The sequence below is a fragment of the Lates calcarifer genome, linkage group LG4 (assembly GCF_001640805.2).
Source record: "Lates calcarifer isolate ASB-BC8 linkage group LG4, TLL_Latcal_v3, whole genome shotgun sequence".
Taxonomy (NCBI): Eukaryota; Metazoa; Chordata; class Actinopteri; family Centropomidae; genus Lates; species Lates calcarifer.
This window is the reverse complement of record NC_066836.1, coordinates 2,111,698-2,138,712: the sequence shown is the minus strand read 5'-3', so window position 1 is coordinate 2,138,712 and position 27,015 is coordinate 2,111,698. Positions and strand designations below refer to the sequence as shown.

At 42.1% G+C, this 27,015-nt stretch overlaps 1 protein-coding gene across 1 annotated transcript in view; it reads right to left on the bottom strand.

Annotated features, from left to right (window-relative positions):
* myo10 (myosin X) overlaps nt 1-27,015 on the bottom strand; it is a 113,318-nt gene that overhangs the window by 65,274 nt on the left and 21,029 nt on the right. Inside the window, exons 2-3 of the mRNA XM_051069777.1 lie at nt 15,758-15,856; nt 6,391-6,549 (exon numbers count right to left, since the gene is read on the bottom strand). Coding sequence (XP_050925734.1) covers nt 6,391-6,549; nt 15,758-15,856 — 258 coding nt within the window. The remainder of the gene's footprint in view (nt 1-6,390; nt 6,550-15,757; nt 15,857-27,015) is intronic.

The window sequence follows — 27,015 nt, the reverse complement described above, 5'->3', positions numbered from 1 at the left end:
GTGACGTTATTCTATATGTATGAGTGCCGAATATGGGACACAAAAAGTCCCTGGATAGAATAAAGTGTTCTTGATTTGACCGACCCCCTGCTTCAACGAGAGGGAGGAGGAGAGGTGTTGACACTGGAATGTACAGAGAAAAACAGTGTGTGTGTGTGTGTGTGTGTCTGGAGATGAGGGGGAGTTCAGTGTAAAAATATTGATGGGGGGCAGATTAAAAAAGCAGCAGCGTGTGATAGAAAAATGAGAGGAAGTGTGTGCAAGTGTGTGTTTATGAAGGAGGAACAGGACGGGGGGTACAGAACAAGTCTGAGATTCCTGAGAGAGAGACTCAGTGTGTGTGTGTGTGTGTGTGTGTGTGTGTGTGTGTGTGCGCGCGCACGGCTTCAACTGGAATCTGCAGAGGAGACGAGTGAGGCCACCAGTCGACAGCACAGCTGGTTACAATCACAGAAGCTAAAGACTGAGTGTACACACACACACACACACACACACACACACACACACACACACCAACCAGTCTGGTAGCCTCCGGGTTAAATTCCCAATTCAACTATGTAATGCCAATGCTAAAGCAGAGCGGCGCTGAGGCTAGCTAGTCTCACAGTTTGGCTAAAACTAAAATATTTTCCCAGTAAAACAACCAGAAACCAGACACCAGCCAAACTAAACAGTTCAGGATCCCAGAGCTCAGTGTGTGTTACTGATGCTGAAAATGCTGATTGTTGCAGTAATTTCACTTCATAAACTTATAGAAACACAAACAAATGTACTGACAGACGTGTTTGTTCCATGTTAAGATTAAATGTTTTGGTTTCATCAGCATCGTTTCCATTTCGTTCTGTTAACAATTACAAATAAATGACTGACTCCTGTCTGGAGGAACTTCTTCAAATTGCTCCCAGTGAAAAAAAGCTTAAAATTCCCAGGTGAAGAAAATGGTGGGAAAAGGTTAAAAGAACACGCGTTAGCTCGTGTTATCATGATCTTAGTGTATCTTAATTAGTCACAACTTAGTTTGAGTTTTACTAAAATATGGTTCTTGTATTGCTGCTATAATAATAAAGGGCGAGACGTACTCAGCCCACAAAGAGATAAAACTCTCTAAACAGACCAAACGATCCTGTACACTCAGACACTTAGGTCTTATTCAGGACACCCAACTCATTAATTCTCCCTGTTTTATTCTCTCAGATGTCAGCAGGGGTGCTTTGAGACATTTCAGGGCCTCTGACAGGTTATGACATCGGGCCCCTCGCTCTAATGCAGCAGACTTCTTGCATTCATGCACACTTCACCTTTCTCTGCCCTTTTTCACTGCAGGGACTCTTCCAGGAACCAAACAAACCATCTCTAAATCAGGAACTTCACCTGGGTTTCACCCACAGAGTGAATGTTAATGGTAAACACAAGAGTCATCTAAACAGAACTGAACATCTCTTTTCTTAGTGTTTTCCTGCTCTACAGGGAAATGTGTATCTGTCCCAAAACAGAATGCCCTGACACCATCCTGTTTAACTCAACAGTTTTCTGTAAGCTCTGCAGCCATGTGTCTATGCTCCAGTTGTGTTTCTCAGTCAGAAAATAATCAGAATATATCTTAAATTATTTCTCTATATGTAACACAAGCGTTTACACTATACTACGAAACTGTTTCTACTCGGTGTAAAGACTCAAATCACCTTTAAATGTCCTCTCCTTTCTACAAAATAAAACTCTGCATAGTGAAAGTAATCTGTAACCTGCTGTGTGAGTACAAGTGCAGAACAGTGCAACGACTCCCAAAAGGTTTCAATTTAAATTTCAAATTGAATCTGGTCATTTTTATGTATGTAACCTGATTAACATTTGTTCCCTGTTGTTTCAGAGTTTGATGTTGGCTCTTTGGCTTCAGCATTGTGTTTATAGCCCTCCCTATTGGTCAACCACGACCCACTTCACCAAAACCTCTTCTCCTCTAATTTTCCCTCTCTGCAGTTTCTGGCCCAGAAATGGAAAAAAAAAAGAAAACAGCCCCGTCAGAGTGGAGATTGGGCGACTGATGAATTGATTGGATAATTTCGACCATACGGGAGCATTCAGTTGTGATTAAAGTAACGAGATGGCATTTGTCAAAGGTTAGTGTGGCTAATGCGTGCAGAAAGCACAAGGCCGCCTTTGTCGCCGGCTTGTTTTGCTGGAGAAAGTGCTGGGTCAGGTTTGTTCATTAATCCATAAGTACAAAATGACAGTAATGGTTAAGAGCTGTTTGTCCTACATATCCCTTTGTTTTCTACACCATACAGTGAAGTTTCACAGTCTCCTTTACTGTGACCAGGCTCAGCAGGAACAGAGCTGCTTTGTTTGCTAATTAGCTTGCTGTGTAAAGCAGGACAGTGTGGAATTAATCAACCTCTACTTCGTTAGCACAGCGATGCTGTATGAAAACCTGAAAAGTACCACTGTGCTACTGCTAACATTACAACCACTGTTACTGCCACTTGTTCTGACCGCTACTGCTGCTAGCCCTCTTTAAGTTTAAAAGATTACTCAGTTAATTGATTGGTCGATTGGCAGAAAATTAATTGGCAGCTGCTCTTAAAGTCAAAGGCCAAATATTTTTCGTTTGCTGTTAGATTTTAATCAGTTGTTTCGACAAATGCCCCCCAAAAAACATTTGTTTATTTTCGAGTGACAGTGCCCTCTAGTGGCCAAACAAATGACTACTCTTGTTGTATGGGAAAAAAGGAGGAAATAAGGTGATGCAATAGAGCCACAGAGTCGTCGCAGAGAGTAGGTCAGACAGACGGACAACAAAACAGAGCTTAAAGAAGTGCAGTTTGTTTCTCATTTCCTACCAACAGTCAGTGTTAGTTTCTTTTATTTTCTTTACCATGGCTGTGATCGTTCTGTAACCTTAACCAAGCAGTTATTAGAGTGACGTCACCTACAAGTTTACAGCATTTCAGTTGAAAAGCTTGAAAAACATGGATGCTCACTGGAAGTATAAAAAAGTACTTCAGGATGTTCTTAAAAAGCCGTTCAAACCTAACTCTTTGTAAAATGTTAAGCCAAGACCATGAACTGATTCAATGTATCCTGGATTAACCATTTTACTTGCTAGTCACTGTTAGCAATACTAGTTGTTAACAACGCTCCACACAATATTTTGCCCAAACAAACAGCAGAGCAACACACAACAGCAACACTGATAAAAGCAAAACAGAACTATGTTTATAAACTATGTTTATGACTGACTTAACTCACTAGTAGCAGCCATCTTGAATTCTTATGTCAGGGTTGGTGGGGTTTCTCTGACTTTCCAAATTAGAAATCTGACTTCATGAAAGTCTTGTTTGATGCCTCTAAGAGCCTCATTGTAGAGGATGTGGTAACAGACATATTTTGTTGTTTTTAGGCGCCTGTTGTGATTAATGTCTGAATTATTCCATTAGAAAGAACCAGTGAATCCATCAGTATTCCAACAAAACCCCTGTGGAGCTGTAGAGGTTAAAAGCTAACAACATAACTGTTTTAAATGACAGGGTGTTCAAATATCAGTCCAGTGCAGATGTAGATACGTCTTTGACTTAAAACCTCAGGAATATGTTTTAGCTTTTCTCAGAGACTGATGAAAGACACAAAATGTCCGGAGTAATAAAGCTGTGGAACAGAGACTAGCAAAGAAGAAGGCTGGGACTTTGAAAGGCCAAAGGCTAGAGGTCACAGCGACAGCAGAGGGAACAAATATTACCATAGTAATTACAGAACATGTTATACTTAAGTATAAAACATGTTCTCCATTTTCAGATGCACTGTGGTTTTTTCACCAGAGCTAACATGCTTTTAACTGTTCTGTCTCACAGTTTGGACGACACGGTCGCTATCAGAGCTGAGCCAGGACCCATTAACTCCCGCCAAACTCCCACTGAGGCCGCCGCTGGAATACCAGCCTCTAAAACGAGCGTCAAACCAAACAAACCCAAACTCTAATCATCCTCCCTCTCTCCTTGGCAACGTGTTGCTCTTGGCCGCCAGACAAGGAGCTCTGTTCAGCACCGTCCAGGTTCTAACAACCTGGACTCAGACAGACAGAAACTCTCTCTGCTTGTTTGGGTTTTAGCACCTCTGCTTTTCATCACCTGGTGAACACTGTGGTCGAGGAAACAAGCTGTACTCCACCAACACTTTAGACCCTTAGAAAACATGGTGAGTCTATGCAAATAGACACAATTTGTTTCCTCAGATTAGAATAGATTGGCTTTACGAGAACACAGCTAAATATACCTGAAGTTTTTGTATTTACTGTCACAGTGCAGTAATGTGCTGTCTGTATATGTACCTCTGCACCTTTACACACCTGGAAACTATTTAGACTCAAACCACCTGCATAAATATTCTGTAATTAAAGGAAATTCTGTTTTGAGGGAAAAGGTGACACTTACAATAACTGTTAGCTGATAGATTGAAATGTTTCGGTATAAAATCCTTAAACTGTAACACTAAGGCAACTTCTTCTGAACCTTATTTTAGCTCAGACTGAGAGAAATGTTATACCCCATGTGGTACAGAATAGCAGCATCTAAAATGACTGTTGGCAAAGTTCATGGCTCAACCACAACAAGAGCTCAAAATAGAGATGTACTTTTATTCTGGAGAACAATCGTTTTTCTCAGAAGGACTAAGGCAAAAAAGAAACATTAAAGAAGCTTAAAGCCCATTTCCAAAAAAGTATCTTCTAACACGACAACGACCCTGAGCATAAATCTGTGAAGAACTAATAACAAGAATGTGAAAGTCTTTGGGTTTTCAAGCCAAAGTTCAGACTATGAATGGCGCTCTCAAAAGGCTGTTCACAGACCAGACCTCCCATCTTACACTGGTCACATGATACTGACAGTTGCCAGAGTGCAGCACAGATACCATCAGGGGATCTGGAGACAAATGTGATGCTTTTTTAGGGCAGTGGCGTGTGTGGACGCTGGAAACAGGACAGAGCTGATGCTCGGGCTCATGTAGAAAACAATGGGTTCGGGTGTTTTTGACACATCATGTGACACTGATGTGTGTTTTGTCCTTTGATGTAATGGTACCACATAAAACTGTTAAAAACCATCTGTTTCAAGCATTTCCCTGCAGTCTCTGAATGATGATATGCTTGTCATAGATGCCTTTTTTCACTTTCTTTCTTATTTTAATTATTTAGCTTCAGGCTGAAACTTTGCAGATTCGTCAGTGTATTAGTTATAAATAAAAATATGAAGAAAAGATGATAATCTACTGCTATTGATTCAGTGCTGTTGAAGTGCTTTTCTCTAAATATGTTTAGGAGAATTCAGACACTCAGCATCCAGTCTAAAACATTTCATTCAAAGGTAAAATGATCTTATTCTGAGATTTTAGCTGAAAGTATATGATCTTATATTATCTGCTAAACGTTTCTAAAAAGGTTTTTCTGTGTAGAAGAGACAAAAAATGTTGCAACATTAGAAGCTCAGAGAAAAGCAGTCAGACAGGTTTATGTTTTGTAAAACCACTTGTGAAAAACCTGTTGCGTCTCTACATGTTTCAGTCAAACTCCTTCTCATCCTTGTTTCTCGACATCGAGCAGAGGCGAACTGATCCCTCTCTTCATTTTATCTGTCTGAGTCTAGACGGTTATCTCCACTGTTACGTAACGATTGGGCAACTTCAGCCATTCGTGGCAGATTCCAGCAGAGAGCTTTTAAAAGAAGGCAGCGTGTCCTGATAGAGCGAGCTGCCAAGGTGAACACTGATACTGCAGATAGAAGTGGCTTTGTTTTGGGTTTTAATGTCACAGCTCCTTTCTACTCTCCTCTTTCCTCATATGCCTCAGATCAGTACGAATGTAAAGTCGTCATTGTTCAGTGCTGATGTCGACGTCAAGGATGTATGATTACATAAATGTTAAGGACAAATGTCACCCATGTGCACCCAGTTCTTCCTGTTTTCTTTTAGTTTCTTATTGAAAAATCTTACATTTAAATGAAAAATCTCTACATCGCTGCAGACAGTGTTAGAAAACTTCATCTGTATCAGTGCATCTCATAAACAAATGGTCAGTTTTAGGCTTTTTAGCTGTGGATGGATTACGTTATACATGATATTCCTTTCTTTGTTTTTGTTAGAAGTAAATTTTTTTTACACCGACTTGATCTTTTTTAAACTCATTTCATTATTTTTATTATTTTATTTTCTCTTTTCTCCTTTTATTAGGAGGAGTGATTGATAAGTTTGTGGCCTATGGCAGAAGGAGAACTCTTTGAGTGATTACGCAGAGAGTCTGAGGTTAATAACTTTTGAAAACTGCGAGTCAGCGCCGTCTTTAACCAACGTGCGGGAAGAGTCCAGCGGTAAAATCAAGCGTGACAAAGCTTTTGAGGCACTTACATAGATGTGTCTCTGCCGGTAGCGCAGGAAGAGGTTGTGCATGATGGCGCCGTCATGAAGGTCCTCCAGCGTCGCCATGTCCTCCACCCCTGTGATGCTGCTGCGGTGCATGGGCTGCACCTTCTGCCTGGTGAGTGCATTCTGCTTGTAGGTGTACACCTGGATCACAAGAGGGAGAAATGTGGAGACGTGAGCTGACAGGATGTTCAGATGTTTCTGTGTGGATTTAATGTAATTATAAACTTTTCAGAAGGAATTTATGCTTTACTTTTTGAGAGAGATAAATTCCCCCCAAACTGTGATCTTTTCAAAACCACAGGAAACATTCAGAGTATCTTCTTTTTACATTAGAGTTCCTCTTTGGAGGTTTGAGGCTTCCAGTTCTCTACCATGTGTTTTACATCTTTATTTTTACATTCAGCTTTCTCCTTGTTTGGCTCATTTATGACCGAGTGGACAGATAAAGACAGGAGACAGCTCTTCATTAATGTAACAGAGAACTCAAACTCCCAGAAGCCCTGAGACAGTAAAAAGATTTACATGACATATTCACATATTATATTTCCCTTGGGAACTTCACTGACACTCGTATCAGGGAAATGTAATGAGTAAAAATCCCAAATTTCAAGATCACATAGCAAACAGCAGAATCATCTGCACCACATGTTTTCACGTCACAGTGATTATGATGCTTAATAGAAAACAGCTGAGAAAAGAAACTGGACCAAGACAGAAAATATTCAGAAAAACTCCAGTGTTTCAAACATCAGCTGATAACTTGGACGTTAAGAATATTTGACAAACAGACGATAAGACTGAGCAGAAGTTCAGGTGTTGTTTTCATCGTCCAACAGCTCAGGGGAAGATTTACTGCCAAGTGGTTAAACTGAGACAGGAATCCTAAAGTCAGGCACCAGATCTGTTGATGCTAATGGCCTCTTTCTGTTTGACAGTGTAACTGTGTGATTTACAGCAGGGGACGTCCTGACTGACAGAGTCTATCTCATGTTACTGAGGGAGGGTGAAGAGACACAGTCCAGGAAGGTTCGCTGAATATTAAGGCTAAATGTTTAAAAAAAGGGTCAAAACTCCAGAGTGATAAAAATAAATCAGCAGGTGAAATGTCAGAGTGAAGCCAGGTGGAGGTGAAATAAGGCTCCTGTCAAATCCTTTACTCAGTAAAACAAGCAACACAGCATCTGAATCCTGAACTGATTCAAAGACATTAGAGTTATTTTTACTGTTTAATTAAAACATTGCCTTTTTAATCTGGGGATTTGGTGCTTCATTTAAAGAAGCAATAAATAAGGAAGGATAACATTTGAAAGGAAAGAACAGAAGAAACAGAGGAAGGAATCAAGAAGACAAGAAGTATCCAAAGCAGAAAGAAAGAGAGGAAACATGAAACCAATGATGAGACAGAGACAAAGAGGGTTAGAACTGAAACGCTCTGAATCTAATGTCTAAAAGTGTCACTGAGCTCAAACAGATTTCCTCATACAGCTACAGTACAGCTGCTCAGGTCATGTGATGGTTTGTAGTTATCTGTTTCTCAGGCGTCTCAGTGAGACCACATGACGAAATAAACTCCAGCCATCAGATAAACGAGGTCCTCTGGCTCCTGTTTCATGTTTCCTTCCACAGAGGTGACATATGGCAGATAGCTGAGGTCCATATGACCCGGCGCTGGTGGAGAACAGGAGCTGGAGGAGGGTTTCAGCTGACAGCTGCTTATCATCTGTGAGGACGAGGCTGAGCAGCTTCAAGACAAAACTCTGTGTGACTGATGTGAAGATCACTCCATCCTCTGATGCTTTCACTCTGATCAGTCTGTCATACTCATATTATGTCACAGCCTTCATATCTTCAGCTACAGGTCAGGTCATGAGGGTTGCAGACAGTACGGGTGGTTGATGAATTTCTGACGTCTTTCTCAACATGAGTCATGATTTACAATTTACAGAAAGACAATTTACACCTGGATGTTTTGACATCACAAACAAACCCAGAGAAGATGTACCCATGCAACTGCACATGCATCTAAATCTGAAATGTCTCTAGCAGAGACAAAGAGGAATCTCTCTCTAGCAGCCAAACTAATAACCTAAAGTTTAATACAACCACTAATGCATCCATCCCTTTGACCCAGTGCATGATATCAAGCCTGGTTTGCATGCAAACTAACATTCAGATGTTAATCTGAGCAGCCAGAGACACACCTACCTATTATCTACTGTAACATATCTACAGGAGTAAATGCAGCCTTTATAAAACTGACTGAATTGATTGAAGTGATTGATGAAGCATTTTTCTGCCAGAAATATCTGGAAAAGAAACAAATACTCTGCCAGTGAGTTTTCCATTGGTGTTCTAGCCTCTAGGCCAGGGAGGAGGAGGAGTTCAAACTTTAGTCTAAACATTTTAAACACGAGGAGAGTTTATCTTGTGAAATGTGTCTCATGTTTACAGTGTGATATAAAATGACTCCAATGAGTTTCATTTAAAGTAAACAGAGGAACTATGAGAAGGAAGAAGTCCAAACTCAGAGAGGATGCCGCTACCTGAAAGAACAACACTGGCCAACTTCTCAGACCACAGGACGGTGCAGTCTGAAAGGGAAGAGTCAGTGAGGTTAATCTAGAGCAGATCTCAAATTATCAGCGCTCTGCAGGAGGTGTGCAGCCTGCAGGAGGACGCACACAGGTCACTGAGGGGGTCACTGCATCACAGAGCTTCAACAGAAGGATAAACTCCACAGTGGAGGTGTGAGCCATCATCATCGTCTGACCACCAGCTGTAAGGCTTATGTTCAACACCGTCAGACTCGCACCACGTTGGCTTCTGGGTGGAACGAGGAGAGCAGCCAAACCTGGTGCTGCGTCAGCCTTTTCCACAAACAGCAACTCCAGAATATCCAGCAACACATGAATCCTCACTGACAGATCTTAGATAGCTCATGTTTGTTTGTGGCTCTTTAAGCTGAACAACATCCCTCCTCAGACTGACATTCTAACTCTATTCCTGGTGATGGATTTTGGATTTTGGACCTCATTCTTTGGGGCTTTCTTCTTCTGTGGATAACTGATTATGTGCTTCCTGGTTCGCACATTAACTCTCACCCAGAATAAAAATAAAACTGTAAGAACGTGAGCTTAACGTCTCATGCTATGAACACACGCTGAACTCTGGTTGGTCAGTGACCCGCCGTGACCGAGCAGCTCAGGGAGAATATTCCTGAAGAAAGCCAGCCTCTGTCTGAGGAGTCAATCACATCTGACCCCCTACAACACACACACACACACACACACACACACACATTAACATCCAAAATCCCCTCAAGCATCCTGCCAGGCCTCATTTCTCACATTCCTGCGTCAGTGACGCTTCAGGGGAAACTGAACGCAGCAGAAAACGTCTTAAAGACACATCAAATGTGATGGAGTGTTTTCTAGTGTTAATGCTGCATTCACTACCAGCGTGTTCTGATGTGTTCAGTGCTCCTGCAGTCTGTCCAGGTGATAAAAAACAAAATACCAGAGATGGGAGTGACGTCACCTCCGAGTAGAGCTTTTTCGGAGTACAACTTCAAAACAGATCCCCACTCCATCCGAAGAACAGCTCAGTTTCTAATGTTAGATTTTAATGTAAACACTTGAGAACGTTCTTAAAATGGCGTCCAACTTTACCTGTTTGAGAAAAAACAGAAACATTAAGCCATGAACGTGAACGGATTCAAACATATCCCGGATGAGCCATTGTCATTGCAAACTATTGTTAGCAACACCAGTTGATATCAACGCTCTACAAACAGCGTAGCAACACAGTCCTGTGTGCATGACTGACTTAATGTGAAACTAATAAGACAGAACTGCTATAAACAGTAACATTAGCAGAGTGTCCACTACTGTTGATGTGAGCAGCAGCCATTTTGATTTCTTATGTCGGGGTTGGTGAGGTTTCTCTGACTTCCCGAGTTTGAAATCCGACTTCAGGGGACGGTCCAGGTGAAATTTTTGAAACGCAGCATAAAACTGAGCCAAGCTAAACAGAAACAACATCAAACTGTTACTGTACTCTGGACTGGACTTGACCTCCTTTAAGAGATGAGTCTTACAGAACAAACAACCTCTGCTGTCGCAGGGACTGACCTGTTAGACGAATCCTGTGTAAACACTGTTTACAGTCAGACACGTGCATTAGCTACTGTAAACACACCTTTACCTGTGTTTTAGTTTATCAGCACTACAAACTAAGACTCTCAAACCCCCATACAGTATGTGTGTCCCTCTCTGTCTTTTGTTCATGGACAGCTCTGTCCCAGCAGGCTGTCCTCTGACTTTGACCTAATTAGGTTCCTGATTGTTTCAGTCGTCTTTGTGAAGATGAGGAGCCTCAGAAACAAAGCTGTGGGGCCCCGGCGCTAAGCCTAGCGACAGATGCTAACAGGAGTAAATCTCTCAGAGACAAAGCCACCGGACAGCAGAGGAGGTTACTGCTGTACCCTCGTGTCGACAGGCTCTGCTCCCGGATGAAGTCTGTTGTTCTTATTTATATGGATCAGGAAAGTGAATTCACAGCTAGGTGATTCTGATTGAACTAATATGGATTTTAGAGGGACTGAAATTCCCTCAGGGATGTTAGCAGCTCTTTGCAGGGAGCTAACAGCTTCAACAACATTTAATGATGACTCTGACTTTCATCCCAGTGATCAGTTTGTCAGAGGAGGAGGAATGAAACGCTTCATTATGTGTGGTTAGGAGGGAAAACTGAGCCCTCTCACCCCCTCGCTGGCCCTCACTCTGTCTGTCAGAGAGCTGAACAGGTAACCCTGCGCCCGCCTCAAGCTTCACCGCCACCCCCCTCCACCACCACCACCCAACCATCATCATCATCAAAAGCAGCAGCTGCTCTTTGAATCACCATTCATCTCCTGCTGCATTGTCCTGCAGTCAGCTCAGGAGGAGGACACTGTCTGCACCGTCAAAAACACTGAAACCCGAGCAAGACGAGAGGAACCCTGCGACCTCCGACAGCACAGCAAACCCCCCCCCCCCCCCACGTTAAAAAAAACTCTACTGATGATATAACAATGATGGTAATTAGACAGAAAAGACCTGACATGAAACTGTAAAATCAGTCGCTCCTTTAAAACTCGAAGGAGGTTTCAGGTTTGTCAGTGAGATTTTAGATGTAACACAGATGAAAGAAACGTCTCGTTAAGGAATCATCTGAGCGTCAAAATGAACTGTTAGTGATACACTGAAGAGAAACTTAATGGAGCAAAGGTTAGTCCCAGGGCTGTGGTCGAACTGTCCTTTTAGCTTAGGAAGGTTCCTAACTGTGACGTGACCCTGAAGTATCTGAGTGTCGGCCATGTGGGAAAAGGAGCTTCAGTGCTTCCTATCTCATCTCCTTTAACAGAGGAGACACTGGAGCTTCCTTTACGAAAGGAAAAGAGAGAATTCCGTCCCACAATTCCTTGCAGCAGCAGCAGCGTTTAAAGCGACGCACTGTTGGCAGAATTCCTGTTTTATGTTTGGGACATAATCAGAAACTTCCTCGAATCCTTCGCCTCTAAAAAAAACATTTTCTCTGTGCCCAGAACAGGAAACTCTTCAATGGCTCAACCTTCTCTACGTTTATATTCCTTTCATTTTATTACATATTACATACTAGTGTTAGACAGGAAACCTTATTGAACTGTAGTCTACACTGTGTCACTGTATGTCTTCCATCTGTTATAAATAAAGTTAGTTTAAAAAACGCCCAGTGTCAGTACAGTCGGATTATTTAAATATCGCAATTCTCTATTTTTAATTCCTCATCACTTCTCCCTCACATCTTTCCTTCACCCCCCCCTCCCCCCACAGTAAATAACTGTCAGTGGCTGATGGTGGCTAAAGGAGAGGTCAGGGGTCACACACTGCACAGACTCTGTGGTAAATATAAACTGCATAAACACATTCAGAGGAATATATAAGCATGAACACACACACACACACACACACAATGAAGTGGGTGGGGCTTGTAGTGGTGTGCTTCACTGATTGGTCAGCGCCATCTTTCCTCACAAAGAGCAACATCTGCTCTGAACAGGTGAGGTCCATCTCCTGTTACACACAACAGGCTGCGAGCGCGCGCACACACACACACACAGTCCACACAGACACACAAAGCAGCAAAGAACATAATTAAATGTGTGATTACAAACACACACAAATGATACACACTTCTGCACAGAGCCACACATGAAAACAAACAAATTAGACCGTGAACAGATCGAGTGTGACGATCTTTATTTTAATAAAAACCTTCCAACACATGATCGCCGCTATGACAGTTATTTACAGCAGCTGAGAGGAGACAAAACGCTAACAAACAAGAAGAGAGGATGAAAGACAAAGATTAAAAAGGAGAGACAAAAATAAGAAGAGAGGAAACTCAAAAGGAAACTAAAAACAAGAGGAGGAGACAAAACAAAAAGAGGGGGAAACACAAAGGAAGAGGTGAGTTTGTGAGCAACAAAAAGAGAAGACTGGACAAAAAGAGAAGCAAAGTAAACGTGAGGAAAATGATTAAAAAGGATAAACAGGACTAGAGAAGACAGAACTTCATTAGTGCAAAGGATCACTTGACTCCAGGTCTCTCTCTTTCTAAAACCACACTAAGCAGCTGAGTGATGCTAGAAAATGGTGAACAAATGAAAAAGGAGAGATCAAACCCAGGTTACTTTCTGACCTCTGCTCAGCTTCACAACCACAGCATGAAGTCGGAATTAATGTCAGTTTGGTTCATGTACGTAACAGAAAATCAATTTTTATTTCAGAGTGGGAAAATAGAAAACAGATGAAGAGCATTTTTACCGTTTTCTGTTTTGGAATAAGAAACCAGAAACAAAAAGAGCCGTTTTCTGATTTTTGTTTTGGAACAATGAAATCAGAACGTATATTCATGTGAACGTATATTGGGAAAATGAGAAATCAGTGCATTAAATTAGTTTTATTTCAATGCACATGATCCACGTAAGCTAGCACAGTTCTTTTCTGTGCTGCCCAGCTAAGGCAAATAAAGCTAACTGTAGCTAGCTGAATGTCTGAACCAAAGTTCATCCAACAGTCGACACTTAGTCGACGCTAAAAACAGCTAAAAACATCACCCGAAGTTTTCAATCAGCTCAGCACAACAGGGCTGAACACCGAGTTGAGTCCTGAGTGTGTAAACTGTGGTGTGGAGGGTCATTAGCTTCAGTGACCAGCTGCAGGTCTGATAGAGTCTCAGAGTGAGTAGGAGCCAGGAGATAAGAATGCCTTAATCTGTCGGTAAATCTTCAGGACAATACGCCGGCTCAACATGACCCTAAATCCCTCAGCGCTCACATTTACAGAGCGTCCTCTGGTAGTGACCCTCTGCTGCTCAGCGGCTACACAGGAAGTCTTTGTTAAAGCTGTCAGCACAGGAGGGTAGTGGAGGGTAAATCCACCCAAACAGCTCACACAGGTTATTGTGTGCTGGTCTCATATTTAAGGCTTCGGTTAGAAGGGAGAATAGGAGGCAGTTAGTCTAAACTCACTTAAGGGACATTTGTAATCACACGTTTTCGGCTGCAGCCTCACAGACGGGGATAACCACAGCGACCTGCAGGGCCGACCAGGACCACACTCTGACGGTCTACTCTCCCTCAAACCAGCTGAACCACGTCCTCAAGGGTTTTACTTTACTTATCTCTCAGTGCTTTCACTGAACCTCTCTGGCTCTGAGTTAAGTTTTACTCAAAGCTCCTGTTCATACCTCACAGTTGCAGTTTTCTACCCGAAAAACTAGTGGGAGACATTTGTCACTGCGATGCATTGTTAGTGGTGATATTAGAAAATAAAACAGACCCACACAAGAAGATATAAACATATTCAGGTCTAGAAAACATGATGGTAAGAAGAAACAGTCCTTTTTTGCTGTAATTGACTAAACAACAAGAAAAAGTCAAGAAAAAACATCAGTGTGTGCGACATCTTAACAAAAAGTGACATAAACCTAAGTTCAAGGTGATAAATTTTGAAACCAGCATTTACTGTATGATTAAAACACTGAATCAAATCAGTAAAATCTAAAAAACACAATGCACTCCTCAGGTATTCTCCCTGGTTAAAGCCTGTGATGGCTGATGATTTTGTTTATGGAGAAATACAAATGAAAAGAGTTTAACTTTCAGCTCATTCTTCTCAGTGTCACTGTCCCATGGCCTCCGTGTATCAAACTAAAGCGTGACTCAAAGCGCTGCCATGCTCGACGCCTCTAAACAAACTCACATCAGTGTGTTAAAGGAGTCGTAAAGTCGCTGTGAAGTGGAGCTGTGTTGGTTTTCTACAGGTCAGATGAGCCGCTCATGGTGTCTGAGAGCACCATATAAATCACACACAACCATGTGATGTGTGTGTGTTGACACGACACGATGCAGCTCACTTTGGTGTTTGGAGTCAAAGCAAAGTTTCAAAAGTGAAAAGACTCTCCTCCGTGTGAAGACATCTCAGTAACAAGGTGACGGTTCACACTCGGTCCAAAGCTGTGGAGTTTAACACCTCACAGAGGAAAAATCAGTTCAGAGGTTTGTGTTGAGTCTGACCTCAAAAAGTCACTGATGGGTTGATTCAAGTTAATAACCAACCAGAAACATAGATAAATCCCACTGTGACCCCTGCTCCATACGTCCTTCACCTCCTCTGTATCTGCTGTTTTGACAACACATGGATCAAAGAGATAATGTAGAACCATATGGGGATTAGGGGATTTGCTTCATCTTGAACTGATCCTAAATTATGAGTGGACCTCTTCAAGCCTTTGCTCTTTTAGAGGTTACGTCAGAAGAGATTTGGGAAAGTCTGGAAATCTCCTTGTAAGTGGAGTCACCTTCCCCTGGTGTTTTAGTTTCTGTGGGACTGAGGGAGAGACATAAGACTTTACTGCCAAGTAAGTAGTCAGAGTCTACAACCAGGAACTAATCTGTGGACTAAAAATGCCTTCAATGCATTCATCTTTCTTATTTCACCACATCTGAAGCACTGCGAATGTTACACAGATTAGAACAAGAATGAAGTAAAAACGAATCACATGCTTTGGGGCTGGTTTTGCACATGACAAGACAATAGAATCGTCACGTTGGTCTTTGTGAGGAAATTCCTAAATTTAATATATAAGCAACAGCCAGTGCTCACTGTGAAGCCTTTATCTCTCCATATTTGACTAGAAAGCAGCAGCTCAGGAGCAGGGATGTGTTTTTTGGCGGCAGGAAATAGTATGTGGAATATGTGGAGTCCCTGATGTCAAAATGCAGGAAAGGTTCTTAAGACATAAATGGACATGATGTGATTCTCACCTGGCCGTAGTCTGTGGCAAAGACAACAACACCTCCAGAGCAAGAGGACACGGTGCTGGGAAGATACTGCTCATCCTCCCGTAACCACACCCGGTCACCCTGCAGAGAAAGAAAAGACAATTCATCAGTACTGGAGTCCAACCACTACAGACGGATGTAAATCCAAGCTCAACACACAAAAACAGGTCCTAAATACTGTTACTGAACAAACTAATACATGCAACCTGGGGATGTGAAAAACCTGTGTTTGCCTTCTGACCTGCAAACCTCCACAGTAATACTTGTTTGGTGACGTCAGTGTTTCGAGCCTCTGCAGAGTCCAACATGTGCATGATTTACCACATCGTGAAAACACAGCTGCACAGTAGACAGTTCACATAACAATCAGATCTGTTCAAAAAACTATGGAAAATAAACAGCAGGAAGTCTCAGTTCAACCTACTGCACCACAGATTATCCAGTTTGGTCTCCATGTGTCAGCAGTGTAGGAGTGAGAGAAAGTAACTAAGTACAGTTACTAAATTAAAGTATTTCAGCACAGTTTTGAAGTACTTGTGTTTTAAATTTCCATTTGTTGTTACTTTATACTCCTATCCTTCTAATCCAAAGAAAAAACAGCTTTTGAGGTCACACCATGTTTAGTTCTTTGCTGATGGAACAAAGCCTGACAAGAAGATGTATTAATCTCCATATGGTGCTGCCATGGCATTGCCAAGGCACCAACCTTTCTCCATCCAATAGGAGGGTCTCAGGTGTCCAGCAGAAACTCTGCAGTGTTGGGTTTCAGACTCTAGCTGCAGCCAGTAAACCTGTGTGTTTATTGATGCTTTTTAACGACCGAGCAGAGTCAGAAAACACTTTTTAGGCCTGCTGACATGTTGAGTTTACTGCTCCTGGTTGCTACAGCGCTTCCTCCTGACTAACACCTGGATATTTAATCACTAGAGTTTCCTCACTCTGCTGTATTAGCAGAGAATTTGGAGAATTTTGGAAAAAAGTCAGAGTCTTAACTGTATGTTTGAAGGTTTCCATATATTTTTTTTTTGCTTTGGATGTGATCACAGCACCTGAATAATGGGAAAATATTTAGAAAAGTTTTCTTCTAATAGCAGAGCAGTATGCTTCTGATACGTTTTTACAAGGATTACTTGCTGGTTTTCAGTGAATACTGACAAAGACAGACTGGTAGCACCAGACTCTGCAGAGCTCCCCTCGCTGACTGAGCACTGAGGGGCCCTCGAAGTGGATTCCCTCTTAATCGCGTAGCCACATGTGCCGCTGTTCATTAGCGTGACAGGCTAATGCTAATGGGAAAAACAAACGCTGCGCTTTTGTGAGATGCACCAACTGAATGCCTCCTCTCGCTCTGCACCAGGCGTATGAACGACCTTTGACCCACAAGCCCTCATTCTGACAAGGTCGTCTGTCCTAGTGCAGTGGAGAGGGGCACCTGGCTGGGAAAAAAGAATGGTGCATGAATGGAGGTGGAGTAAAACACACACAGACACACACACACACACACACACAGGGTAAAGCTTGGGTGTGCAGTGTCAGCAGTGGATCAGAGCGGAGCTGTGTGTTGATCTAAACCCCCAGCCGTCCTCTCTGAAGAGGGAAACCACACGATTCAAAAGGTTCTGGATCTCCTGGGGAGAGATAAATCTGACGCTCAGAGGAAACTCATCTTTTGATCCCGACTCTGTCACAAAAAGTCTGACTGAGAAATGACTCCTCTTTCTTTACTTTGTTTGGCAAATTGTAAGAGAAAACTTTCAAAAGCACAAAAATGATCTGTCACCATTTGTGAGATTCTTGTCTTTGTTTTTCTTTAATAGTTTTTGTGGTATTATACCTTTGGTGAAGACAGACAGGAAACAGGAAACAAGAGAGAAACTGGAAACCATCAAAACATGAGGGTGGGATGTAGTTAAGAGTTTTGAATGGCCTGTCTTTGCTGGTTTAGCTACAATTGCTATCGCTAATCATGCTAACTAGACATTTATATGGCTTCTGCTTAGGCTTTAATCAGGTGGATACATGTTGCATCATGTTGTGCTTTAGCACATACAGACTCTCCAGTCTTGATGTACCACAGGTAAATAATGACAAAGCGGCCAACCAGTGGGATTTTTCCTGATTGGTAGAGAGAATATCAACACGTATTACTTACTAATTTAACCTAATGTTATTGTACATTGTTAAGTTATTAGGTTCTACCATGCCGCGCAGTGCTTGGGAAACAGAAATACAGGGCACTAAATTTGACTAATTTTCTGTTTATCGAACTACAAATGTGACAAGAATTAGCTAGCTAGCTTGCCCTTTGTTTCCATCACGTCTCTACTTCCATCATAGTTTGTTTTGACTCGCTAGCTAGCTAAGACACAGTTGTGTGCGAACTGTGAGCCAGCTGAGCAAAATCCACTAAAGAAATAAATCTTTAAATCCGCTGCAGAAAATAGTCCCCAACAAAAGCACTATTTCTTGTTTGTTTGTTAAAAACTTGCAGTGAAAGGCACATTGTTGATTTAGTCATGGGATTTGTTGTTCAAAAATCTAGAGTAACACCAGCCTTCACCTTTGAATAAAGATCATGACTAAAAATACCCAACAAACCTGGTCACTCTGATGTTGACAGTGGCAGACATGTGGTTCTTTGATGCTACAAAAAGGAACCAAACAAAGGAAGATGTTCCATTGTGATGTGCACAAAGGGAAGGCGTGTGCTGTTTACCAGCTGTGACCATATGGACATTCCTGATGTGCACCACCAGAGGAATCTGATGCTCACATTAAGTTAGAGTGGAGAAAGAGAAGGGGAGAGGGGGAGAGGTGTTTACCCCCAACCCCCCCATCGGCACACTTTTCAAGGCCCTTTCACCACCACAAACCTCAGTACACGCACATAGAGCGTGTGCCGCCCGCCCCTCCTCTGCTGAGCGAAGAGAAAGAGGCATCAGTGGCACACTATCTTATTGTGCTTTCCTTTCCCTCCTCCCTTAATCCACTCCCTCTCCCCTCCCCTCCCCTCCCTCTCTACTCACTTTGACCCACAGAGCTACCAGCCCATTTTTAAACCAGGGCTCTGCGCCAAAAGCCCCTGATTCACCTCCTCTCCCTCATTCATCAGCACTGATTGCCTCAACCCCGAACATCAAAGATCTTGTTTGTACTTTCCGATGGACCCGAGGTGCATATCTCTGTTAATGGATGAAAACCACACGTCCGTAAAAAAGGGGAAAAAAGAAAGAAAGAAAAGCTAACAAAACTGGAAGCCACATACCTCTACTGAGGCTGCACAAAACTAAAAAAAATGATGCAATGAACTGTGGGCTACATATGGTGACAGAAGCACTATTTCAAAATATTAACAGAAGTTGTGTTAAGAATGAAAAAGAGAGGGTGGGAGAAAACTTCTAATCTCACACCTCCACACATCTGGACAATCACTGCGTTAAGTGGGTGTGATTGTTGAAGTGACTGTTTAGAGAGCTACAAAAATTTCCCCAATTCTGTCGTCATGAAGGCTGATTCAGATCCGACTGGTATTTTGTGAGGAAATTCGAGTTGAGAACTTTACTTCCTGGGTCTAATATCCCCTTCCAGATGGGCTGCAAACCATCTGATATAATGAATGTCTGAGATTCACCTATATTCCTTGACCTCCGCTGTGGTGAAACGGCTCAACAAATAAACACTGCAGCGTCCTGGACATTTCATTAACCACCAGGAATCACAGAGAACACCCAAGACCTCACGAAACTGCTTTAACGTGGATCTTCTACCATCACACTGACATGAAAGGCAGCTGGGCCTCAGCCGAACTAATGTCAACACATGAGCAGGGAGACACTAAATAGTCCCAACTGGGACTGGGAGCTGTGGATCAAGGCCCAGCTGTTGCACCAGTAAGACCTCTGAGCCTCTCATTCCAGTTAAACCTGAGTAAACTATCTCACGGAGCAGAGTCAGAGGTGTCCGAGCATGACCGATAGGAACAGGTCAGATTATTAAAGTGGGAAAGAAGCAGCTGGGGAATTGAAAAAGGAATTTATCCTGAGATCTAGACTCGTTTTATGACCTTCCTTACATCAAAAACAGACAATTATATCATCAACAATGTTTGGCTTTAGTGAAGAAATGTCTTGGCCTCACTGTGACCTGCTGAGAGGTTGATTGAATGAACCTGCAACTTCATACGGTTTGCTGTAAAGAAAATATGGTTTGGTTATTTGTCCCTCCAAATCCATGACACTTAGAGTTTTGTCCATCCACCACTGTATGATATTCCTGGTCAACATGTCAGCCACATGTGTAAACTGTCCTCTCTGGCCTCTACCTCAATCCTCAAACTCCTCCTCCCAGCCAGAACCAAAACACCAACACAAACCTCCTGCCCAGAAAGCTTTGGGAGTACAACTGAGGCAGTGACCCGTCTCCTGCTTGTATTTTCCCTCCGTAACCTTGACATGTGTGGCTAATGCTTTCACCGCGGGATGCCTGGGGAGGGGCGGGGGAGCTGGTAAAATCAGGATCGGTGGTGCTGGGAGCGTTCGTACGCCATCAGGGTCGGGAATGAGCAGCTGTCTCGTTTGAGAGATTCCACTTCCTCTCCCGTAACAAACGGAGTCTTGTGTTCAACCACAGCCATCCTCTCTAGCAGAGGCTTCAATGGGAGGGTCTATCAGGGCCTCTTTTTCGTGAGCACTAAAACTGTGACTCAACACAATTGCTGGGATGTTTTCTGAGGGATGATGAACTGCTGCTCTTGCAAACAACTGCAGACATGTTAGTGCTGCTGGTCAGAAAGGTTAGAGTAGAGAGGTCATAAAGACATGAAGACTAATGGATCTACTGTACATCATGTCGAAGGCTCTCACCTTTCTCTGGACAATCTAACCATAAATGAAGCAGCAGAAGTCCTATTGTTTTCTACCAAGAATCTGAACCCTGTGTTGCCACCACTGACCTTTAAATTGTCTACAGCAGTTGTACAGCAGCAGCAGCTGCAGTCCTCTGTCAGTGTCACAGCAGATCTGTCCATTCACTTTGACTCAGAAACTCTTCACAGAGCTCATGATGGACTAAAGGTGCAATTATGCAAAAAAGTAACAACATTTACAACTGTTTTCTACATAAGAACACAAAAGAAAACAATACAACCCAATAATACATCACAGTTTAGGCTCAAGCTTCAGCCTATCACATCTACTGGTTTTAAAATACACAACCTATTCGGAAGGTGCCTCAAAAAGTCTTGTCAATCCATCACAGTGCACCGGTGCACATTTGCCAACAAGATTTACTAAGCAACCAACCTCAACAGCTAATTTCACTTTAAAAAAACTGAAGAAGTTGGTTTTAAACTGACTTTGTAATTACAGCCAAAACAACAACAGCACCAAAAGAAAGCCACGTTCAGCTTCTTTTCCTCAAATATCATCATCTGTACAGTCCCAAAGGTTGTTTTCATCTGTATACTGTCCTTCAGACTGTCCATGAACCTGCATGTGAATGAACACTGTCCAGAGGAGTTTTTTTCTCTGGGAATGCAGTGGTATTTTAGTGCACATGACAAACCATTCCTGGAACGTGAACTGCTGTTGTCAGTGGGGCTGGGATTCAGACCTTCTTAGTGTTTTGATACCAAGTAAAATATTTCAATTTCATTTAATATGTCTTGTCAGATTTGATTTATCTATCAACTGATTCTGTAAAATGTTACAATCATACTCTTACTTATTGAAGTGACCTTGATGCTGTGAATTCACGTTATTCCTGTAAAACTGTCCCATGTCTTCATCTATTTAGTTCTTGTGGGTTGGACCTCCACCTGCCCACCTGCACAACAGCAGGTTCAGCCGAGTGGAACAGATTATCTCCTTCTTGTTTGTACAAGTCCCACATGCTCATCACACCAACATCAGGCCGAGGAGAGGAGACGGTTGAGTTAAACACACTGAAAAGAAAATAAAACCAGTGATTTTGAAAGTGCTGCTCTATGCTTTCAGTCAGGAACAAAGGTTACCAACGGATCAGAAGCAGCACATCACACACCATTTATTTGATGTTTGGGGGAGGGTAAATGGCTTATGCACAGTGTTTTTGATCCTGACTGTTTGAGTGCAGGTGTGCTCGGTGATTCTCTTTGTTTTCTGACCCATGAGGCCTTTAAACCTCTTCAAAAATCATCATGTGAGTTCAAAAACTTGCAGCGATCAAAGAGAAATTATTCAGTCTTCACTGCTAAAAAACATTCTTTTCTGAGAGGAGTCTACTGTCCATCGACTGATACTGATGTTAGAGACTAGTTCATTCAGCCTGCGTTACTTTGACCAGCCCAGCAGGCGTTGGCAACAGATGGAGAACAAACACAGACGTCTTTATCACTTCTTCTTTGTGTGAGACTGATTCTCTGTCCTGCAGGTTCTGATGTTTTTCTATTGTTACAGTCACACACTAACAGTTCAGTGTGCAGCAGACACTGGTATCAGGCCTTTGTTTTGTTTTGTTTTGGGAGATAAGCTCAGGGCGGCCGACTTAACGGATTAATAATTAACATTTAGAGGGAACTGCACTTTATGACCGAGGTTGAAGTGAGTAACCGTCTCATGTCACATGATCACCATCTGTATGTTTTTGAATGTGTCTGCCTCTAATCCAGCCTATAGAGACCATGAAGACAGACACAGCAGAGGAAGGACTCTGTTGCTGTTCAGCCAAATAGTACCTTTCAAAACCTTTTCATTTCAAAAACACCTGTCTGTCAGACTGCTAATTTGTCTGGAAGTTTTCCTCTTTGACATTACTGAGGACAGATGGAGTGCAGTCATTTTTAAACTCCAGGGGAAATTTACAGCTTCCAAAACCTTGCCTGGAGTCCGAAGGCAAGATTTATCTCTTCACATTCTCCAGCTGTCGCAGGACAAATCTTACAGTCGATTGTTAGAGAGCTTTCGCAAAACCAGCAGAAGAATTTGGGTCTCGGGGGTAAAGAAAAAAAAGTGAAAGCATTCAGCATGCTCCCCCGTGATGACAATGAGTGACAACACAATAGAAACAATGCACACACCAGTGTTTAGTGACAGACTGCTGTCTGGGAAACACAGTCAGGAGGAAGTCTGCGAGGGCAAATTGACCTTGAACCGACCAATCAGCTCCTGAAACCTTTGTGGAAAACCAATCAACACGAGGTGAGCAGCAAAGGTTATTTAGATTTGAATGACCGGACACACAGATTGAGAGCAGGGGATTGTGGGAACTGATAAGCTCACTGTATTGACTTTTGGAAAGGTCTGGGAAAGCCTCATTGGTCTCACACACACACACACACACACACACCAAAACAAACACACAAGGACAATCATTAAAGTCAAGTACACAAACACACACTGACAGAAACACACTCACATGTCGGTGTGAACTCAGTTATCTATGAAAACACATTTCACCAGGTCTCACTCACACTGTATCAACACGCAACTGTACACACTCACAACAATATACAAACACATGATCACATGCAAAACACATGACATAAACCCACAAAGCAACATTAGCATGACCATGCTAGCATGCTGCTAGCTTCAATGTTCTAGGCTGAAATATAGCATGTAACGTTTTGCATGTTAGCATGCTGTTTAGCATATATTGTTCGAAACTTCACATACATGCAATTAGCATTATTGCATGCTAACATAAGCAACTATACTGTACTGAACTGTGCATGGCTATCCATCTGATAGCAGTCGAGATGTTTCATACTGACCAGCTGACTAATGTTGCTAACCCTAGAAACCTATAGCATGGCTAAAAATGTCACTTGAGTTTCCATATTCAGTGTTTTAAATGGATTAGTCTGTTGTCATTATGTGCTGTAGATAGTGAACATGTGCAACCTAATTTCCTTTGAGATGTAACTTGCTTTAATGTTTTTCCATCAGTCTTTCTTTGAAAGCAGTTCTTTCCTGCTCTTATCTTTTGGAACCAAATTCCTCCTTAATCCACTTAGGACTGAAGTCTGTACTGTCAGACTGAGTTAGGAAAGGGTTTCTGAGCCTAACGTCTTTTTGTTTTGAAGGAAAATAGTTCAAGTTTTGTCAGAGTCTCAGGAGGTAGAAACTCTGTCAGTTGCTTTGGGTAAAATATTGTTAAACTGAATTTAAATTTGTGTCTACTTTACATGAAAAAAAAATCCTGGCGCCCACACAGTGAATGACGTCGCAGGCGGTAGCTCGATCTATAGTGAATACACATCATCTGTCATAATAACTGCAGCCTTCACTTCAGCTCCCCTTATTGAATTTCCAGACTTTAATACCCCTTAATTAGACGTTACATACCTCTTAACCACCCAGCTCAGTGAGCAGTGCCACATATTATTCTACCCTAAACAGAGAGCGTCTGCTGAAGCCTGGAATTCATGATACATGACATGTAATTTCATCAGAGGGGAGAGAAGGTTTTTCCAAACTCTAATCTGAATGAGCTGAAGGTGGTGTGTGATGGTTTTTGTCAAACATCACCCTCATTGTGCTGCAGTCAAACCAGTGTGAGCAAAAAGGAGGATTACATAAATGTAGTGTGGAAAAAGTCGAATTATATGTAGAGTCAAACCATATTTTAACATAAAACATTCCACAGTCCAAAGTTCACTAGATGATCAAGTGGTTTGACAGGTACAAAATCTTAACTTCTACTACACTAACTTGCACAAACTTTAACATTAATTAACAATTAATTAAACATTAATTTTCTGCCAAAGTTACGTAATTTGTGGAACAGTTTCAAAACTATCTCCATATTCAAGCATGCTCTGACAACCAAGAGCAGACAGTTATCTTGTTATCAGAGCAAATAATGGATCCTAAAACTGTTTGTCTTTGCAACTGCATCCCAACACACACTTAAAATAGTCTACAAGTTCATCTTTGATCCTTGTAAGAGAGCGTAAGTGTATTAGAAAGCTTCTGGTGTTGGCCCTTAAATATGAGGAAAAACCCACTCAACTGAGATCCCATGAAAACAAAACCAAACCATGACCAACAACAAATACAACATGTTAGCTTGTGGAAAATGCTCCACAACATGGGGAAGAAAATCACAGAGGGGGAAAATTTACCATTCAAGAAGACGCAGAAAAAGAAAGATTTCACACAGCAGAGGACATTATCCCTCCAGTCTGTGGTTCCTTGATGTGGCAGCAGAACAACAGGGCCCAATCACAGCCTAATCACACCCACTCGGTTTGTGAGTGAGACACAGAAAAGCCAAATTCCAGTTTTTCTGCTGCAGGAATGAATGTGAAACACGGCTGTTCGCTTGTTCGGCCTTAAATGAAACCATGTGTGTGGCAGGAGTTCTGTTGCCACATCCGGCCAAGTGAAGGCTCTCTCTGAATATTCAGGCATTTTTTCATAATCCAGTGAAAGGTGAATTTTTTTCCCTACTCTTTATTAAAACATGCTGTGGGTGTATTTTGGATCATTTATGATGCTGAAACTTCCTCTCAGTAAATCACTTTGAAGTCAAGAGTCATTGTTTAAAGATGTATTTTTAATGTGAGTTAGGACAGAAGCTGTCACTCAGCACAAAAACAAACCTATGAGACTGTGTCGGTGTTTATATGGATGAACAGAGTGACTCATTGTACTGTAGGAGAGAGGAAGTCAGTGGTTGGTTGGTTGTGGAGATCGTATTCAGGGCGACTGATGATGATGATGATGGAGAAAGGAGGACTGTGGTTATCACTGCAACAGACAACTGTAAACACACACACACACACACACACGAATACAACTACATTAAGTTCACACACATGCTCTGTTGTGGATGATCTGTGACTAATTGCTATCACATGAACGTAAAGCGGCAGCCATAAAACACGCATGGACCAGTTCACAGCAGCCAATCAGACGCTGCGAGGAGTTGCTGACTAGACAGACTTAAACGTTGTTGATTAGTGTTTCATGGGCTGACTACCGGCTTTATACAAAGTCTGTGGATGAAGCTGGTTTTATGAGGTGTTTATAGAACTATTGCACAAATATTCCTGTTTACATACAAACAAAGTCTGATTAATGATCAGATCTTTGTGGTTATTTTTGTCCACATTTCGCTTATTTTCAGATGTTAAACATTTTGTTTCCTTGTACGCACGCCAACCCTAACGTTACAAAAAATCTAACAAAACGTCCTAATTTGATCCAGGGAGAGGGGACTTTGGCATATCACAGTCACTGCAAACAGAAGGACTGAGTGAGTGAAAGCAGACCATTGCTGGACACTGCACTAACAAAGACAGTGAAGAAGAGGACTGCAAGCTGCGAAACATACCAAACACTTACTCAGTTTACAGTCTTTTCATCAACACACAAAAACGGTCTAGTACAGCTTTTGTAAACTTGGAAGGAAAGTATGCTAGCCACCTGGCCTATGCAGATTGGCCAGGTTAGGCTAAGATAGGCTAAGCTAGTAGAAACTACAGTTAATTGAATAAAGAAAAAAAACAAGAAGCTAATATGATGCTCTGCTGGGATAACCCAACATGTTAAATCCAGTCTTTAGTTGACCTTTCGACATCAAAATGCAGATGTACATTGCAGCTATTGACAGGCTCATGCCGATCACGTCTGCTGCTCCAACATCCCAACTTCCTTCTTATACGTAACAGAACAGAATCCTCATTGCTGCTTTTTTCTTTGAAGATCCTCCAAAGAGCAGAGCCTTTTCCAACAGATCTGATTCTACTATTCCCTGACTGGCAGCGGGACTGAACTGTTCGTCCTGACTAGGCCCGATTGAAGGACCAAATGTAAATATGGTAAGCTTGTCTGTTAACATCCTCAGTGAAAAGAGGGTACACAGCTGGAGTACTTCAGAGACCAAATCCAAGAAGGGCGACTGCTGAAACAGACTGGTTTGAACTGAATTTACTCAGCTGCCGTGGATCACTGCAGCAGGAAAACTCACCCACTACCACAGGAAACGTGAAATTAAAAAAATACATTACAGTGAAACCTAATGTCTCTTTCAAAACACTGAAAATATTTAGCTAATAGCTTTAGTTACTGCCTTTGCCACAGAGTCCCTGCAAACAGTTTCAGTGCTAACGGTCGAACCAAAACCAAAGACGAGACCTGAAATGAGGGGCAGATGTAAAACCAGTAACAGCAAAATCCACATGTGAAATCTATATGAATTCAACAGGCATATTTATGACAGGACTGTTACAACTTAAAGCTTTTTTTAGATCACCA